General features: G+C 46.5%; 1 protein-coding gene across 2 annotated transcripts in view; it reads left to right on the forward strand.

Moving 5' to 3' along the window:
* Nucleotides 1–18,420, forward strand: part of DPYSL5 (dihydropyrimidinase like 5) — a 364,441-nt gene that overhangs the window by 319,630 nt on the left and 26,391 nt on the right. For both annotated transcript variants that reach the window (XM_086928117.1, XM_086928116.1), the window contains exons 11-12: nt 2,487–2,694; nt 7,056–7,224. In XM_086928117.1, coding sequence (XP_086784243.1) covers nt 2,487–2,694; nt 7,056–7,224 — 377 coding nt within the window. The remainder of the gene's footprint in view (nt 1–2,486; nt 2,695–7,055; nt 7,225–18,420) is intronic.

The following is an 18,420-nucleotide window of genomic DNA, read 5'->3' on the forward strand; positions in this document are numbered from 1 at the left end:
ATCAGAGACCTTGGGTGGTTGCATGAGAACGTCCATACACCACCCATGGTACTCCCCCTTGGCTCTAAGTAATGCCAAGCAGGGCTGTGCGCTGCTGTTCATTACTTTCAAGTGATTTCCCAGCGTAAAACAGGTATTACGCTGAAAAGTAAATAGGTAACAAAAGATTTTGCATTGTTTTTCACCACTTTTGTGAGGCAAATATGGCATAAAATCTTAGTAAATAGACCCCATTATCTTTAAATTGATTAGAATTAAATTTAAAATAGTAAAATAATTATTAAATAATTATACTTTTTTTAAATATTAAACTATATACTTTTTTTAAAAGTCAAAATATTTTTATTTATTTAACTTTGTTCCTAAGGGTTGTATTTTAAGTCTCTGCCTCCATTATTTCAATGGGAGTGCGTTGCAGTACCTGTGAGTGTCCATGTGAGGTGTATGACTTACTCCAAGGCTGGAGTACATTTACTACTGCTTTGTCATCCTTAGGGCTGGAGTAACTTTAGAAGTGTAGCTTATGAATAGCAATGGGCTTACTCTTGTGTAGGTTACTGCTTGCAAGGTTTAGCATCAGAAAATAGCACCCATTGCAGATAGGCGCTATGAAGGAGAAATGTTTTTTTCTCCTTCATTTTCCGACTTTGCATGAGTGCTGCACTGTGCAGCACACATAGAAAGTGGAGAAATGTCGAACATTAGTCTAAGCATAGTATTTTGTACTGAAGGATTTCCTTCCAGTACAAAACCGCTGACGTCACAGAGACACCCTTGCACTATGGTGCCAAGCTGCGCCTGCGTTAGGGAGAGGGGAGGAGAGTGACATATTTCTGTAAATATCTGTTTTCTCCTTCTCACGCAGCACAGCGTTTGCGGCTGCTGCACTGTGCGGCATGAGAAGCTGGTAAATATGATCCAAAATGTGATTAAACTTTTGTAAAAAATTACAGATAATTGAAATACATTTAACAAAACTTTTAACAATATTTAATACATATTAAATACAAATAAACATCTTTTTTTTAATGTTATGTTATGTTATGTTATGTTAAATTAAATTTATTAAGCGCACGTACGCCCGTAGGCTTCATGGCGCTGTGGAAGACTAGCAAAACATAACATGTAACAGAAAAAAAACGGATTTAACTAAGGATAAGCTTGCTTAAAGAGCCACGTTTTAAAAGCCTGTCTAAAGGCCAACAGATCTTCATGAAGCCTTAGCGGCGGTGGCAGAGAGTTCCACAGGGAGGAGGCCAGGAAGTGGAAAGATCCACCTCCCTGGCGTTGTTTCCTGATCCGAGGCACCACTAACAGGTTCTTTTGACCTGAGCGGAGAGCGCGAGAGGGAGTGTAACTGACAAGCAGGCTGCTAATGAATCCAGGGCCCTTACCTTGTAGAGCCCTGAAGATAATGCATCCCGCTTTAAATGCTGCTCTCTGCGCTACTGGCAGCCAGTGAAGACTGGCCAGTCCCGGTCTAATGGACTGCCACTTAGGAATCTTACAAATCAACCTGGCCGCTTGGTTCTGGACCAGTTGAAGTCTCTTGAGCTGCCCCGCTGGAAGACCCAAGTACAAGCTGTTAGAGTAGTCCAGACGGGACAGCACAAGAGCGATAATGACCTGAATCAGGGCAGGGTGGGTTAAAAGGTGGGCGATCTTCTTAATCTTACGAAGTTGAAAAAAACTTGCAGATACCACAGTCCCTACCTGACTTTTGAGCGAAAGATCTTCGTTCTGTGGGTGGAACTTTTTTTAAAGTTATTCAATAAATAAAATGTATACATTAATTTGACCACGTTTAATTATTTAATGCACAATTAATTTAATAAGTTAATGTGATATAATGTTTCAATTTATTAGTTCGAGATTAATAATAAATAATTGCATTTTTCTACATTTATATTAAAATATGTTTAATTTTATATTTTAATATTTGTAATATTTTATTAAAGAATAAGAAACTTTTGAAAAATATTTTATCCATACTTTCCTACCCCATAGGTCGATTTACACCTCGGTGTCAACGACCTCCACACACATGTGAAAAGTTACTGATAGTAACTTTACACTCGTAACTTCTGTTGCAGGAGGTTGTACTAGGGGGTAGAGACACGTAGATCTACTCTAACAAATGGGGAATTGCAAAAAAGTGTAGATTTGCACCTTAGAATATTACTAAAAATACAGTATATTTACCTGTGTAAATAGCCCATAGTTTCAAAGCGACTAAGGCCATTTCCAGTTATAATGCACTGTTAATTCACATTTCTGAGAATGTACAGAGAAGCCAGGGGTACCACATGAGTCATACACTCATTTATACAGACTAAATCAGGTTTATGAGACGCCAGTGATGAATTAACTGATGGGCCATGTAAGTGGGGTTTCTTGATACTTGAGGGCCAGCCATTAATTGTAGGACATCAAAGGAGCTGCTGTTCACCTTAATGATGACACATGTCCACTCTCTCCTATTTCAGAACCATCTCTGCCAGTACCCAGGTGCAGGCCGGTGACACAAACGTGTACGAGAACTTGCGCTGTCATGGGGTGCCTCTGGTGACCATCAGCCGCGGAAGGGTGGTGTACGAGAACGGCGTCTTCATGTGTGCGGAGGGAACGGGCGAATTCTTCCCACTCAGGACCTACCCTGACTACCTATACAAGAAGATGGTGCAGAGAGAGAAGGTAGGATGGTGTCTTGGAGTCTTTACAAAGTCAGCATTGCATGGAGGATGCTGACCCGTTTGTGGGCATAGAATATGTTAATGTGTCTTTTAGCAGCCACATGTACACTTAAGGAGCTAAGGCACTCTTGGTGATAACATGGGCCACAAAACTTTGGGGCAGATTGGCAAGAACTGGTGCATCTCTGCTTATTTGAAGAGATGCACCAGTTTATTCGCATGACGGAAAAATTGCCTTGCGCCACCATGGATGCGCTGCATTTACAATGCGGCGCACCATGGCACAAGGACAGACAGATGCATGCCGCATCTTTTGTCGGAAAGGCAATGCATTGCTGGAGTCGTGTCGTAAGCACAACGCAACTCCAGCAATGGTCAGGAATACCTCTTTCGACCATGCTGCGTCACTCCTTATGCCTTCTTCAAGCAGGCGCAAGGTTTTGACGCATTGGCGTCGTAAAAGTCTCTCAGTGAAATCTTGTAGATTTCACTGAGTCACTTTTACGAGGCTTCCTTGCGATGGAACGCCCACCCTGCATACATTATACCTGATGCAGGTATAATGTAGCGCAGGGCTTTACAACATGATACATCTCCCTAGATGTGCCACTTTGTAAATATGTTGCATCGTGGCGCGTTGTTTATGACGCCGCTGCGTCACAAAAGTGATGCAACGGCGGCGTAAAGTTGGCGCAAGGGGCTTGTAAATCTGCCCCTCTGAGTACAATGAAAAGTGCACTTGGCCAGAACCCAAGCAATTATGGAGCACAGAAGTGAGTGTAGAGAAGCCAAGTCAAAGGAGTTACTTAAAAGAAGAAAAACTTCTATAAAGACGTGTAAAATAGTTGATGATGCAACAGAAGTCTAGGAGAGATGTAGAGTGTTCTTCTACAGAGAATGTGGTAGACAAAGATGGAGCAGAAGGCATGGAGGCATGCCCTTATAAAAACCTCATTATGAGCACACCAATGCCTGTCGCATTATGTCTAACCCAATCCCCAGAGTTTTCTATGTCAGAGGACATGCAGAGGACTACTGCTTTACTATTCGAATGCAGCCTTTAGCTTAGAATTAGGATAGGTTTTGGAACATGCAGTCAAAACAAACACTTTATAATTCAGTAAATTGTATGTTTGCTTAAATATTTACTGTAAGAGAGGTAGAGGTGCGCTGTAGCTTGTATTGTTCTTATCATAGTATACCCTAACATATGTGTGTCTGTGTTTTTGTGTGCATGTGTGTGTTTTTGTGTGCTAGTGTGTGTTTTTGTCTGTGTGTCATAGTGTAAATCTGCTTAGTATACCATTTTGTCGTCATTTGCTACATACACCATGTGCTTCATGATGCATCCGTCATACACAGGACACAAACTATTACATTTTAATTCACCAGATCCATAATCTACCCTCATATAGTGTCCATGGCACTGCAAGTAAAGCCGGGAGCAGATCCACATGGTTACACAAACACCTGGAGCTGCGTTCACTTCAGCTACAAAAAGACCACGACCCACATCCCACCACAAACTATTCCTCGAAGAAACTGGAACAAAATCACCACCGACCAACTCCTCACATCGCTTAACCAAAACCCCCCCGCCATTTCATTGGACCCAAACCAAGCTGCCATCAAACTCACACAATGGATCACCCACAGAGCTGACAAATTAGCACCCTTGAAAAACCACCAGATCAAACAAGGTAGCAAAAAGGCCCCTTGGTTCAATGATGACCTTAAGAAATCCAAGAAGTTATGTCGTACCCTCGAGAAAACCTGGAGAAAAAACCCAACCTCTGACAACCTGACCACCTTCAAGGACGCCACCCGCAAACACCACCAACTGATCCGATCCACCAAGAAATCAGCATTCAAGGATCGACTCGACAACAACACCCACAACAGCAAAGAATTATTCAACATCGTCAGAGAATTTACCAACCCCACGGCCGGCTCCAACGACATCACTCCCTCCCAAGACCTCTGCGACTCCTTATCCTCTTTCTTCCACAACAAAATCGCCGACATTCATAACAGCTTTGGAAACCTATCCGAAGAACAATCCACTCCACCCACCCCCGAACCAAAACAGCACTCTCACAACCTCTGCGACTGGAACCCAATCACGACTGAAGACACCATCCGCCTGATGAACTCCATCCACTCAGGATCACCAACCGACCCATGTCCCCACCACATCTTCAACAAAGCAGACTCCATCATCGCACCCCATCTCCGCGATGTCATCAACTGCTCCTTCAACTCCGCAACCTTCCCGGAAAGCTGGAAACATGCCGAACTCAGTGCCCTTCTGAAGAAACCCACAGCGGACCCCTCTGAACTTAAGAACTACCGCCCCATCTCACTCCTCCCCTTCCCGGCCAAAGTCATCGAGAAAGCCGTCAATAGTCAGCTCGCCGCCTTCCTTGAATCCAACAACTCACTTGACCCCTCACAGTCCGGCTTCCGAGCCAAACACAGCACCGAAACCGCCCTCATCGCTGCTACAGACGACATCTGAAAGCTACTGGACAACGGAGAAACAGTTGCCCTCATCCTACTTGACCTCTCCGCCGCCTTCGACACAGTCTGTCATAACACCCTCATACAACGCGTCAGCAACATCGCAATACAAGGAAAAGCGTTGGACTGGATCATCTCGTTCCTCGCCGGAAGAACCCAGAGTCCGCCTCCCCCCATTCAAATCAGAGGCAACCGAAGTCATCTGCGGCGTACCACAAGGGTCATCACTCAGTCCCACCCTCTTTAACGTGTACATGAGTCCCCTTGCATCCATCGTGCGACAACACAACCTCAACATCATCTCCTACGCTGACGACACCCAGCTGATCCTCTCCCTCACCAAAGATCCTAACACCGCTAAAACCAATCTACACGAAGGAATGAAAGAAGTAGCCGAATGGATGAAGAACAGACGTTTAAAACTAAACTCGGACAAAACGGAAGTCCTCATCTTAGGATCATCCCCCTTGGCTTGGGACGACTCATGGTGGCCACCGGCTCTGGGCACAGCACCCATACCTACAGATCACGCACGTAACCTGGGCTTCATCCTAGACTCCTCCCTATCGATGACCAGACAAGTCAACGCCGTCTCATCATCATGCTTCAACATCCTACGCATGCTCAAAAAAATCTTCCGCTGGATCCCCACCGAAACAAGAAAGACAGTCACCCACGCACTAGTTACTAGCCGACTGGATTATGGAAACACCCTCTATGCCGGAACCACAGCCAAACTACAGAAAAAACTCCAACGCATCCAAAACGCCTCAGCCAGACTCATATTGGACATGCCCCATCAAGCTCACATTTCCGGTCATCTGAAAGTTCTCCACTGGCTTCCCGTCAACAAGAGAATAACGTTCCGTCTCCTCACCCACGCACACAAGGCCCTCTACGACTTTGGACCCGAATGCCTCAACAAACGTCTATCCTTCTACACACCCACCCGCCAACTACGTTCATCCAATCAAGCCCTCGCCCAAATCCCGCGCATCAATAGATCCACCATGGGAGGAAGATCTTTCTCCTACTTGGCGGCCAGGACCTTGAATTCTCTCCCCACTCACCTCCGCCTCACACAGAACCACCTCTCCTTCAGAAAGCAACTAAAAACATGGCTATTCAATAAATAATACACTCACCCTCACTCAAGCGCCTTGAGACCCTCTGGGTGAGTAGTGCGCTATACAAATTACTGAACTTGAACTTGAACTGCATGCCACCCACAGTTTGTGAATGAGGAGGATTTGTATTTGAATGTCTGGTCCTCCATGACGCTTGACCTACCAGTGTCCAGTGCTTAATTTGGGCCAGTGTTTGGCATCGGCACTTAATTGTTAACACCAGCACTTACTTATGACAGCCCTCCACATGGTAGCGCTGTCTGCCTATCTGTAAGTGGATCACATCAGTTTAACAATGAAATGCACATTTTAAAAATAATTCTAGCGCGTCAAGGACATCCTTACTGATTCTGGTGGCCTAGAAACGTCCAAATTGTCATATTTAAAGGAGTGTGGTGTTTAGTAGGTAGGATGTTGAGCAATGGCAAGTACAGGCTGCAGTTGCCTCCTGAGCAATCCCTTGCGCAAAGTCACTCATTTATTTACACATTAAACACTGCCAGTGCCTTACTTCGTAAACAGAAAAGCTGGCTGATGTCCTAGCGTGGAAGGCTGGGAGGTACCACTGGCCTGGTACGAAACGCGTAGGTTGTTTCTCATGCACACATGTCATCCTAGCTTTCACAATCACCATATTCCTTACTGGAGACATTTTCTCTGCAGATTTTGATGCAGCACTAAATCAGCAGTATGGGATCTTATTTTTCCTTGCTAGACCCTCAATATCAAAGGAGTGGAGCGCACCCCGTACCAAGGCGACGTAGCAGTGGTGGTGCATGCTGGGAAAAAAGAGACAGGAAGTCCACTTGCAGATACGCCTATCCGACCCACCACTCGGCACGGCGGCATGAGAGACCTCCATGAATCTGGCTTTAGTCTATCTGGTAAGTCATGTCCATCCTATCCACCTGCTCCCCTCAGAAGACATCTGCTGGTTCTTCTGTGAGCTCATAATATTTTGGAGCTTTTTATCGCCATGTAAAATCTTGGGGGCAGATTTACAAGCCCCTTGCGCCCCTTTTACGCCACCGTTGCGTCACTTTTGTGACGCAGCGGTGGCGCAAAAGATGCGCCATGGTGGGGGGTACTTACAACGTATCGCATCTGGGAGATGCGTCACGTTGTAAAGCCCTGCACCAGAAAGTGGCGTTCCATCGCAGGGGGGGGGGGGGGGGGGGGGGGGGGGGCGTTCCGGCGCAGGAACGCCTCTTAAAAGTGACTGAGTGAAATCTACAAGATTACACTCAGTCACTTTTGGGCCCATGCTGCGTCAAAACCCTGCACCTGCTTGAAGCAGGCGTACGGATTGACGCAGCATTGTAAGAATAGGACCCCCAAGAGCACTGCAATGTGCCGCTTTTACGGCACAGATGCGTCACGCATATGTACACTTTTTGCCCCATGGTGCGCTGCATTGTAAATGCGACACATCCATTGTGACGTAGGCATGGCGCACAATAACTGGCGCATCCCTGTTGATATGCAGGGATGCGCCAGTTATTGTAAATCTGCCCCTTGATGTTTATTTTCTAAATACAGACATATTCTGGTGTTGGAGTGCTACTGTAATAAGAATAACATGGCACTCGTCACTGGTAATAATTTATTACAAGCGAGTAGGGGCATTGATATTGACCCCATTTGAACTACGGGTATTCTGGGAGCTCCCAGCAGCGCGCAATGAGCGCCAGCTTTCCCTTTGAGTTTGTGAGGGAACGCGAAGTATGGACGACAAAGCCTTGGAGGCTGAGAAGCACACCTGCACTGCTGGAGGTACACCGACACGTCTCAAGGGCAGGTACACACCTTTCTGTTCGGATAGACGCTTGTGCTTAACAGAGAGGTGGTGAAGCGGGGGATATGAAAACAGAGCTGAGAGAAATACAGGGCAGCGACAAAGAAGAGCGAGGTAGAGAAAGCATTCATATTTGGAAACAGCATTGAGCGGGAGTCATTGATAAACGTATTTGGGAAATGAAGAGAGGGAGGAGAAAACGAACAAATGCTTTGTCAACTATGTGTGAGAAATACTAGTAGGTAGAAAAGAAGATGAAGGAGGAGAAACTGCAAAGCAGCAGAAAGCTACTGTGAAAAAGAGGGAAAAGAGAAGGGGCTGCCCTGCATATTATAAGGAATAAAAGAGCCCCAACTTCCGAGTTCTGTGAGCATATGGTGGAGGAGTTTTTCCCTTGAATGTATAATTGGAGGGACACTATCCCATGTATAAAATATGATAAGGTCAATTATCTCCCTGTTAACCCCTGATATTTATTTTTTTATTGCCTGTCCATTCGACCTTGTTCCCTGCCTGTAATAATAAAATTATATGATACTTTTATTGTATTCATTTAATACAAGTGACAACATATTATTGCTTCAATTTCGACTCAATGTCTGCCTTTCTTCAAAACCAGCAAGGGAGGGTGTTGTGCTTCCGCTCACTCACATCTGTACCTGCAGCATACAAATCCTTCCCTCTGGAGCACAAAAACGGGGTCTGAGCACAGACGGGCATCTTCTCTCTCAGACCCTGTGGGAGGGTGGCACGCGCCTGCCATCTCTTCACTTATTCACACATCAACAGAGGTAGAAAACAGAGATGTTTCTAATCTGAGGGTGGGCATACAAAGTATTGGAAAAGAGGGAATAGAAAGGGAAAGCATAATCAGCTGCAATGATCTTCAGCATCTAGTTATGCAAAAGATAATGTGCATCTTATCCCTGGAAGGAGGGTTAGGCATTAGGAGTTGCTTCATTTTCCAAGAAGTTCATCTTTCTGCCTCATGCTGTCATGGCCATGATTTACAACTCCACAGACACTACACAACTTCCCATTTTACTTTGTATCTGATGGACAGTAAAACAAGCCCTGGCAGGGTGCTTTTGCTTCTTACATATTGGAGGAAGCCTAGGGATGAAAGCAGTTATGCCTGACCCCAACATGGCTGCCATCACCCACATATCACAGGCCTGATTTACAAAGATTTCATGAAATGCAGCACAGCATACAAATCTGCTGTACTGGGTGAGCGAAGAGAAAAATACAGCACAGAGCTATATCCATCAACACTGCCCAGCAGCTAGAGTTGTGCCCTGAGCCTGCACGCAAACAGGCAGCTGAGCACTGCTGCAAACATGCAATGTGTTGGTTTCTGGGAGAGACCCATACATTCTCCCTTGTTTGTTCCCTGCTTCAACTGGGCATTAGCTTTTGACGTAAAGTTCCGCCAGGCTATCTTAGTAGAGTGGGCTTTACTTCCAATGGTTGTCAGCGGTGATCCACTACCAGTAACACCCCCTTGACTTAAAGAAGTGTAAATGGATTTGGCACTGTGAAAATGCCACCTTTTCAGTGCAAACCACGGTTTGCACTGGAACGTAAATCTCTGCTACCTCTTCACGCAGCTTTATGTCATGGTAGCACCGGTGTAAGCATTAGTAAAAGAGTGCAGAGCAGCTAGTGGGGGCTGTAGAGACTTCAGAAAGCAATCTCATGTCAGACGAAGCCCCCGTAAAGACCCCTTCAGTTGATGAGTTTACTGCTAGTCCACTGCAGCGACTGTAGTGAGGTTTAGCCATTTATTTGATTCATTCTGTTTATTAACTGAGATGTCACTTCTTGTGTTGTAAGTGTGTCGCGTGGCATTATTTTCCATGATGTCATCAAATTTGCTCATTTTTAAACTTGAAGAGCACTAACACAACATGGGTGTGCTAAAGAATGGTACACATAAGTGTGCCAATTGCTGTCGTCAAGTCTGTGGCTGCACCTGATTCTGTGGCTCCACAAGCAGTTTTTCAAGGTTCTCACTAGGTCGAGGTTGACGTCAATAAGTTCTCGTGTGTTAATGTAGTGAGAAGAGACCCCTGTTTGTTAGCTCAATGAGGAAAGAGTGATTTTCAGGGGGGTGACCTCTACTAGTAAGCTACTGTGGGTGGCACTGCTTAATTTGAACCTGTGGTGGCAGGTGGGGGCTACCGGCAGTTATTTTTGCGCATCAGATATTTACCAAACATTAGATATGGAAAAGCACACAGATCAGAAAGATGGAGAAAGGCAGGGAAACCGTCAAAAAGGTAGAAAATAGGAAAGTGCAAGAGAAAGCCAATGGGGCAGGGAGTGTCGCGCAGTGGATTCAAGAGGCCTGAGGTGGACTTAAGACTACCAGCCTTGGTATTCAACGCACCAATCATGAGTTTGTGCAATGCGACTACTCATCCGTAAGGGTCTCATGGCGCTGGGGGGCTGGGTAGGGGGGGGCGCAGGGTCCTGTACATCAAGGAGGAGGTCTATCGAAGAGCCATGTCTTGAGGTCCCTCGTGAAGTTGGGGAGTGATGTCATCTGTCTGAGGTGGAGCAAGAGGGCCTTTCAGGCTCTAGCCGCGAGGAAGGAGAAAGAGCGGCCTCCCGATCTGGACTTCCTGGTGCGAGGGACCACGGCGTGCAAGAGCTGGGCTGATCATAGGGTCCTTTGGGGTGTGTGGAATGTGAGTCGGTTATTCAGGTATGCTGGTCCGGTGTTGTGGAGGGCTTTGTGTATGTTGGTGAGAATCTTGAAGGTGATTTATGCCTCAATGGGGAGCCAGTGTAGTGTGTGCAGGTGCTGGGTGATGTGGCAGTGTCGTGGCAGGTTGAGGATTAGTCTGGCGGCGGCGTTTTGGATGTTTTGAAGTTTACGGGTGAGGTTTTTGTTGATTCCAGCATAGAGTGGGTTGACGTAATGTCAAGTCTGATGGTGATGAGGGTGTGTGTGATGGTCTTTCCGTGTTCAAGGGAGATCCATTTGAAGGTCTTGCGTAGGAGGGTGTGGAAGAAGGAAGATGTGACGGAGTTGATCTGGCGGACAATTTTGAGTTCAGAGTCCAGGATGATTCTGAGGTTGTATGCGTGGTCCGTGGGGGTAGGCGGGCTTCCAAGGGCAGGGGGCCACCAGGTGTCATTCTAGGCGTCGGGGTGTGGGCCCATGAGGAGTACTTCTGTTTTGTCCGTGTTGAGTTGTAGACAGCTGCTCTTCATCCATTTGGTGACAGCTTCCATGCCTTCTTGAAAGTTTTGTTTGGCTGCGTTGGGTTCGTTGGTTAGGGAGAGGATGAGTTGGGTGTCGTCTGCGTATGAAACAATGTTAAGTCCGTGGGTTCTGAGGGGCAAGCGGAGCCATGTAGATGTTGAACTACGTGGGGTTGAGGGGGATCCTTGGAGGACTCCGCAGGTGGTCGGTGTGGGATCGGGAGGAAGGAAGGGAGTCTGACCCGCTGCGTTTTGCCGGAGAGGAATGAGTGGATCCAGTCTAGGGCCTTGTCCCGTATCCCTGCATTGTGAAGTCTGCATGTTAGGGTGCGGTGAGAGACTTGTCGAAGGCTACTGAAAGATCGAAGAGGATGAGGGGTACTGTCTCTCCTCTGTCCAGAAGAGAGCAGATGTTGTCTGTTGCAGCGAGGAGGGCGGTTTCCGTGCTGTGGTTCTTTCTGAAGCCGGATTGGGAGGAGTCGAGGATGTTGTGCTCTTTGATGAAGGTGCTGAGTTGGCTGTTGATGGCTTTCTGGGTGGGAACAGGTGCTGGGTTCTGTGGATGATGGGTGTTCTGAAGGTGAAATGGATGCAGCGATGGTCTATCCATGAGAGTTTGGTGGTGTGGCTAAAAGTGATGGAGTTTCCTGTGGTGAAGATGAGGTCGAAGGTGTGTCCTGATGAGTGCGTGGGCTCAGTCATGATCTTGCAGAGTCCTAAGTTGTGGAAATTGTTCAGGAGGGATGTGGTGTTGGGGTCTTGTTGGTTGTCAAGGTGGAAGTAGAGGTCTCCCTGCAAGGTGTAGTTGGTGGACGCGATGGCCTGCGGGGTGATGCTGTCTGTAATGGAGTTGGTGAATGGTCCCAAGGGTTCAGGGGGTCTGTAGATGAGGGTTCCCAGAAGGGTAGTGGTAGGGCTGGCCTGTATCTTGAGGTGTAGGTGTTCCATTAGGTCTTTGGGCTCGTCGGAAAGTGTGGACGATGGCGATTCCCCCCCAGGGCGGGTGGGGTGGTCCTTCCGGGAGATCTTGTATCCTTGGGGGATGGAGATGTCAGGTCCTGTGGTGGTGTTAGTCCAGGTTTCAGTGAGGAATATGACGTCCGGAGTGGTGCTGTCGAGGAGGTCCCAGATATCAATGGCGTGTTTGTGGAGGGATCAGACGCTGAGGAGGATGTATTGCAGGGTCTTTGATGCAGTCGCGTTGTTCCGGGCGGGTTGTGCTGGACCTGTGGTCTTGGTGCAGGATTGGCGGCAGTGGTGACAGCTGAATGGTCCGTGGGTGTCAGCTGGTGATACTTGCTTGCAGTTGTTGTTGCGACCTGGATTGAGTGCGTAGTGTGCTGCTGGGTTGTAGCGTTGGCAGTTCGGAGGTCCAGGGTTCCTGGCACTGGTCGTGTTAGGGTTGCGGACGGGCGCAGACGGGCTTGCCTTTGGCGAGACTTCGGCGCACCAGTGGCGCCACTGTGCGCGCCTGCCATGAGCCCATGCAGCGGCCGCCATTAATTAGGGGTCGGGAAGGGGTGGACAGCTGGAAGGAGGGCTGGGGAAACTGGCTTGGGCTGGCCGTGCTGGGGGGAGGGCTGCGGGGGCAGCAGCGGTGGAGAAAAGCGGGAGTGAGGTGCACAGAATAAAGAGCAGAGTGAAAACAGAGTAAAAGTGAAAAGGAGGATGGAAAGTGATAGAAAGTAGGTGACAGTAAAAGGGTGAAAAATGAAAGTGAAAGGAAAGAGGTGAAAGTAAATGGCAAGCAGGAAAACCGAGCGAGAGAAAAAGTGAGAGGTCCACTAGACTACCAGGGATGAGGCGCAGGTATAGCCTTTGGGTGAAGGAGGGCCTCGAACACCAATACTCAAGAGTGCAGGGGCTCAGGAGGGCCTCACTTGACGGTGGAGCTGCGAGGGTGGGAGAGCAATTTCACTGACTGACAGCCTGTACATTTAATTGTTTAGGCTGATGAGCAGAGTTTCAAGCACCAGCACTCTTTCGTTCACAAATTAAGCACTGGTGGGCGGTGATCACTTCCTGGGTAGCTCTTGGCAAAAAGGACCATTTCATTCTAGCGGTATTCACAATGGAATATTCACTTACTTGCATCAAAATTTATGAAGGTTAGAAATTGTGTAGTAACCAATGCATCAGCCAATATTGTCCAACATTGCATCAGTATGGGGCTACTTTTCAACCTTGGACCTCCAAGAACATGTAATCAATTGAGCTAAGATCACTGTCCAGTAAAGAAAAGTATCATCACTTGAGACCAAGCAGGGTTAAACAAATGATGACTAGATGCCAATGTATGGACCTAAAAGGACTTTAAATTAACTCACAATGCTGTTTATTGTATATGGGCCAAACTGCTAAATCATTTGCATTTTGGATCCTGGGAACCTATTTACACGAAATAGCGACGGGAATTAAAGTCATCAAAGTGGAAAAGTGAGAAACAATCTTCTGTTTTCCTTATTACAGTAAGGGATTAGTGAAGTCTTTGCCTAAGGGGATACAAATACCAATTAAATGAATCCTGATTAGCTTGGAGCCTTCGTGAAAAAATGATTAACAAAATGCGACCCTAAATTGTTTAGACTGCTTATTAGGAGCAATATCAGAATCAAGGCTAGTCAGATGTTGGGCAAGGAAGAGAAACAGGCTTCCTTGAATGCAGTGCACTGATCAGAAGGATTTTACTGTTTTATGGGTTAAGGTCACGATCGGTGAGCAGCAATTTAAGGTCCTTAGAGGGTGTCACCATTCTCGACTGGGGTCGCCCAGTGGGAGGGGCCAATGGTCTCTACTAGAACTTCAGGGGCAGGATATCCGCTTGGTTGGAAAGGTGCGGGGGAGGGAGTCACGCTTTCCTTGGGCTATTAGCCACCCGCACATACACTATGACGTCATCAAACGGGGCTTAAAAGAAACTAACGATTCAGAAAAGGGGGTGGTGATGAACAGAGTGTCTGAATTAAGCAGACCACTCTTACCCAGTCCAAAGATCTGGGCTTGATCCATCACCGTTATTTATCTCACTGCACCATCCCAGCTCAGAACCTGGCTATATGCAAATCAGTCTGTCCCTGGCATAGTGCATCATGGGAACAGGGCAGACTAAACTACCAAGCCATTTCTTCACCAGAAAGGAGACAAGCTACCGGGGAAGCGTGGAAGGGTATACTCAGATGTGAGTCCCTTGCTCATAAGAATTGGCTTGGTAGTTTGGTTTGCCCTGTTCCCATCATGCACTGGGACAGGAACAGACTAATTTGCATGTAGCCAGGTTCTGAGCTGGGATGGTGCAGTGAGCTAAAAAACGGTGATGGATCAAGCCCTGATTTTTGGACTGGGTAAGAGTGGTCTGCTTAATTCAGACACTCTGTTCATCACCACCCCCTTTTCTGAATCATTTTGTCCACCATAAGCGTGGAAGGGTATACTCAGATGTGAGTCCCTTGCTCATTGCACCATCAGGATTCAAGCAAGCCGGGCCGACGACGGCTGAAATGCCAGAAACCGGTCCCCGGAAGCTTGTTTCCTTCCCAGTATAAGAATTGGCTTGGTAGTTTGGTTTGCCCTGTTCCCATCATGCACTGGGACAGGAACAGACAAATTTGCATGTAGCCAGGTTCTGAGCTGGGATGGTGCAGAGCTAAAAAACGGTGATGGATCAAGCCCTGATCTTTGGACTGGGTAAGAGTGGTCTGCTTAATTCAGACACTCTGTTCATCACCACCCCCTTTTCTGAATCATTTTGTCCACCATAAGCGTGGAAGGGTATACTCAGATGTGAGTCCCTTGCTCATTGCACCATCAGGATTCAAGCAAGCCGGGCCGACGACGGCTGAAATGCCAGAAACCGGTCCCCGGAAGCTTGTTTCCTTCCCAGTATAAGAATTGGCTTGGTAGTTTGGTTTGCCCTGTTCCCATCATGCACTGGGACAGGAACAGACTAATTTGCATGTAGCCAGGTTCGGAGCTGGGATGGTGCAGTGAGCTAAAAAACGGTGATGGATCAAGCCCTGATCTTTGGACTGGGTAAGAGTGGTCTGCTTAATTCAGACACTCTGTTCATCACCACCCCCTTTTCTAAAAGAAACTAAGGCTGTATCCTTTGTACATTTTGTATAAAGAGACCAAAGGTGGACATGGAGGTCGGGGTATAAAAAGGGATCTACATCATTTCAGAGATAAAACAATATGGAGAACACTGGCCTGATAACCCCAGACTGGTGAACCAGTATTTTAGAGTATTTCTAAAGCATTCAAAACTTTTTTCCTCAATCCAGTTGCCGAAATTCAATCAAAAAACACCAGCAAAACCTCCCATGTACTAAAGAAAGGATTATTGGGTTCCTTGGAATTATAAAATTATTATCCTAAAAAGAAATTCTTAAAAGAAAGAGACCTATTAAAGAGCTAAGAATATTACGCACCAATCTTCGGTCTGTTGTGCTTCCCAACAGAGGCTAACAGGCCACCATATTAAATATCCAGTCGTCTGTCCTGGAAATTCTGTAGCTCTGCATATTAGATGCTTTTGGATCGGACTGCAGCATTCATTATCTTTCTCCATTGCATTTTCAGCATCTAGGGTTAAGCTGTGGTTGGGGTGTCAAACGCGGCTAATAAGTGGTTTGAGTCTTTTGAGGTTTTAGGTTAACTAAGGTCTGTTTGGAGGAGGGATGTTATTTTAGGAGCCCCCTGGGGTCTTGTGTATCACCATTGTTGTTTTGTATTTACAACCACTGCATCAGCTCTTCCCGTCCCAGGGGCCCTGTTTCCACAACAATGATGAAGTTACTGAGGCTATACTGGTATTTCCAATCTCTCAGAGTCAGGCGAGCAAAACATCTGAATGGTCTTTAATATCATCTATGCCGGAATATCTCAAGTCCTAATGAGACTGAGCAGTGTGTTTATGCTCAGAAAAATAGTTGCAATTCATTTCTTTCTGTCACTGAACACATAACCTCTGCACAACATTTGCCTGATGAGGAAAATGTTATGTGCTCTCAAAATCTGATAATCCAACAAAATCAGCAGAGGTATATAATATGATGCTCGTGAAGGTCTCAAATCAATTGGTCCCCTTAATAAAATACAAAACAATATTGTCAACAACATAATAGCAGTACATCAGTTAAATATAATTCACCACATATTTCGACCATCACTTTATTTATCCCTTAAGCGAGTACCCCCCCAAGTGACGCTGACCGCTCGTCGGTCCATGGTTCCTATTACAACCCTTGATAAGCTTGCCAGTGTCCCCAAATCTTTTCCCATTTCTTCTGACAGCCTCTGTTATGGTAAATAGCACGTTCTGCCATCCAGCACCAGTCTAGATCCATCTTGCAGTCTTTGGCAGGATTCGAGCACCCCAGTTCCTAGCTAAGTTACGTTTGGCTACCACTGCTGCTAACGCCAGTATGTCTCGGCCATGCTACCTCTCCTACGATCAGTAACAGGAACCATTTTGGCCCTAAGGGGACCTTCACCTCTGCTACCAGCACCATGATCCAACCTATTTTACCCCAGTATGTCTGTGTACATTACCATATCAGGTGGTTGAACGTTCCCTCCTAGCCGCAACCCCTGTGGCATAGTGTTGATTCTACTCTACCCAAGCGGTGCAGAAGTGTCCTGGAGCAGCAAGTATGGTGGAAGACCTTTATCTGGAATATTCTGAAACAGGAACTGATTGCCACTTCTCTCGGTCACTGGAGGGCCCCCCTCCAATCCTCATTGTCTATCAGTCCGACATCTCCCGCAACTATCAGTGCTACCAAGGGGTCTGGCGCATTATTCACTAGTTTTTTATATACCAGTAATATCGCTTTTTCCTCTAAGGGTTCTGTCAGGACTCTAGCTTCCCGCAAGGCTCTAACCACCATCTGTGTGTGTGTCGGTAAGTCCCTATACACATTGCCCTATTAGCAAGCCAGCGCTAACATGCGTTAGCGCCAGCTTTCCGGTGTTATCTGCCGGTTTTCCTATCGCCTTGCATGCCAGCGATAATTATCACAAGTGACATGCAAGGTAGGCGTTCCTTACAAAAAGCACACAGAAAACTAAAACAACTTCGCTCTATTAGCAAAGCTGTGAAGCGATGCGTGCTTAGCCTCCATCATCGCAATATTCTATCGCCTGATTGAAACCTTACTTACCATTATTGCCTATGGGAGGTGGATTGTAAGGTTAAGTCTACACTCCCCTATTACAAAGCCTGACATTAGCGCTGTGAAATCATCGCAGGATTTCACACGCTAATGTTAAATTATCGGAGTCTATCGCAGGATTTCACATCGCCTGTTAGCTAAGCGTTGCTAATATGCCGCTAACACGGCGATGTATTCCAGCATTAGCCGGCAATAATTAAAATCGTGCTATTTTTATTTTATTTATTTATTTAGTATATTTGTAGAGCGCGAACCTGTCACCCAAAGGGCATCCTTTGCTAAGCATGCATTGCAATATTTATCGCAGACTGTAGATAATATGCCCCTTAGAATCAGAGTAGAGAGGCTGGACTTCTCCAAAATAACTGTTTAAAGTTCTGTAATCATTGTGGAACCCCTGCTTTCCTAACTTAGACCCTAGGGCCCTCAGGCCTGCACTGCCGGATCATCACTTTTTATGACAATCCAGTGGTGCAGGCATCTCAATCGTATCTATGAGGCGACGCAAAGCCACCCTGAGTGGCTTTACATAGCCCCATATATATGGAGTAAGGCAAGGCAGTGCAAAGTACTGCCTCGCCATACTGTACGTCAAGGAGGCGTTCTATGGGCGTTGTTGTGGGTGTTCCCACTCAACACCTATGGATTTTGACATATTCCCAGATTTACACCATCATGTAAACCTGGAGCAGTGCCTAAACTTATTCCTCCCCAGAGCAGGAGTAACTAGGGGAAATGTTTACATTTCTCCTAATTTTTCCTCACATAAAACAAAGAAAATGACTCTTGTGATTGTTTTTGTACAGGACGATACCCCTTCCTTCACATAAACTAGAGCCTTTACAAAGAATTGGCGCAGGGCAGTGCCATAAAATGACTTGCAGCGCTGCCCTATGCCA

Source organism: Lissotriton vulgaris, chromosome 6 (assembly GCF_964263255.1).
Source record: "Lissotriton vulgaris chromosome 6, aLisVul1.2, whole genome shotgun sequence".
Taxonomy (NCBI): domain Eukaryota; kingdom Metazoa; phylum Chordata; class Amphibia; order Caudata; family Salamandridae; genus Lissotriton; species Lissotriton vulgaris.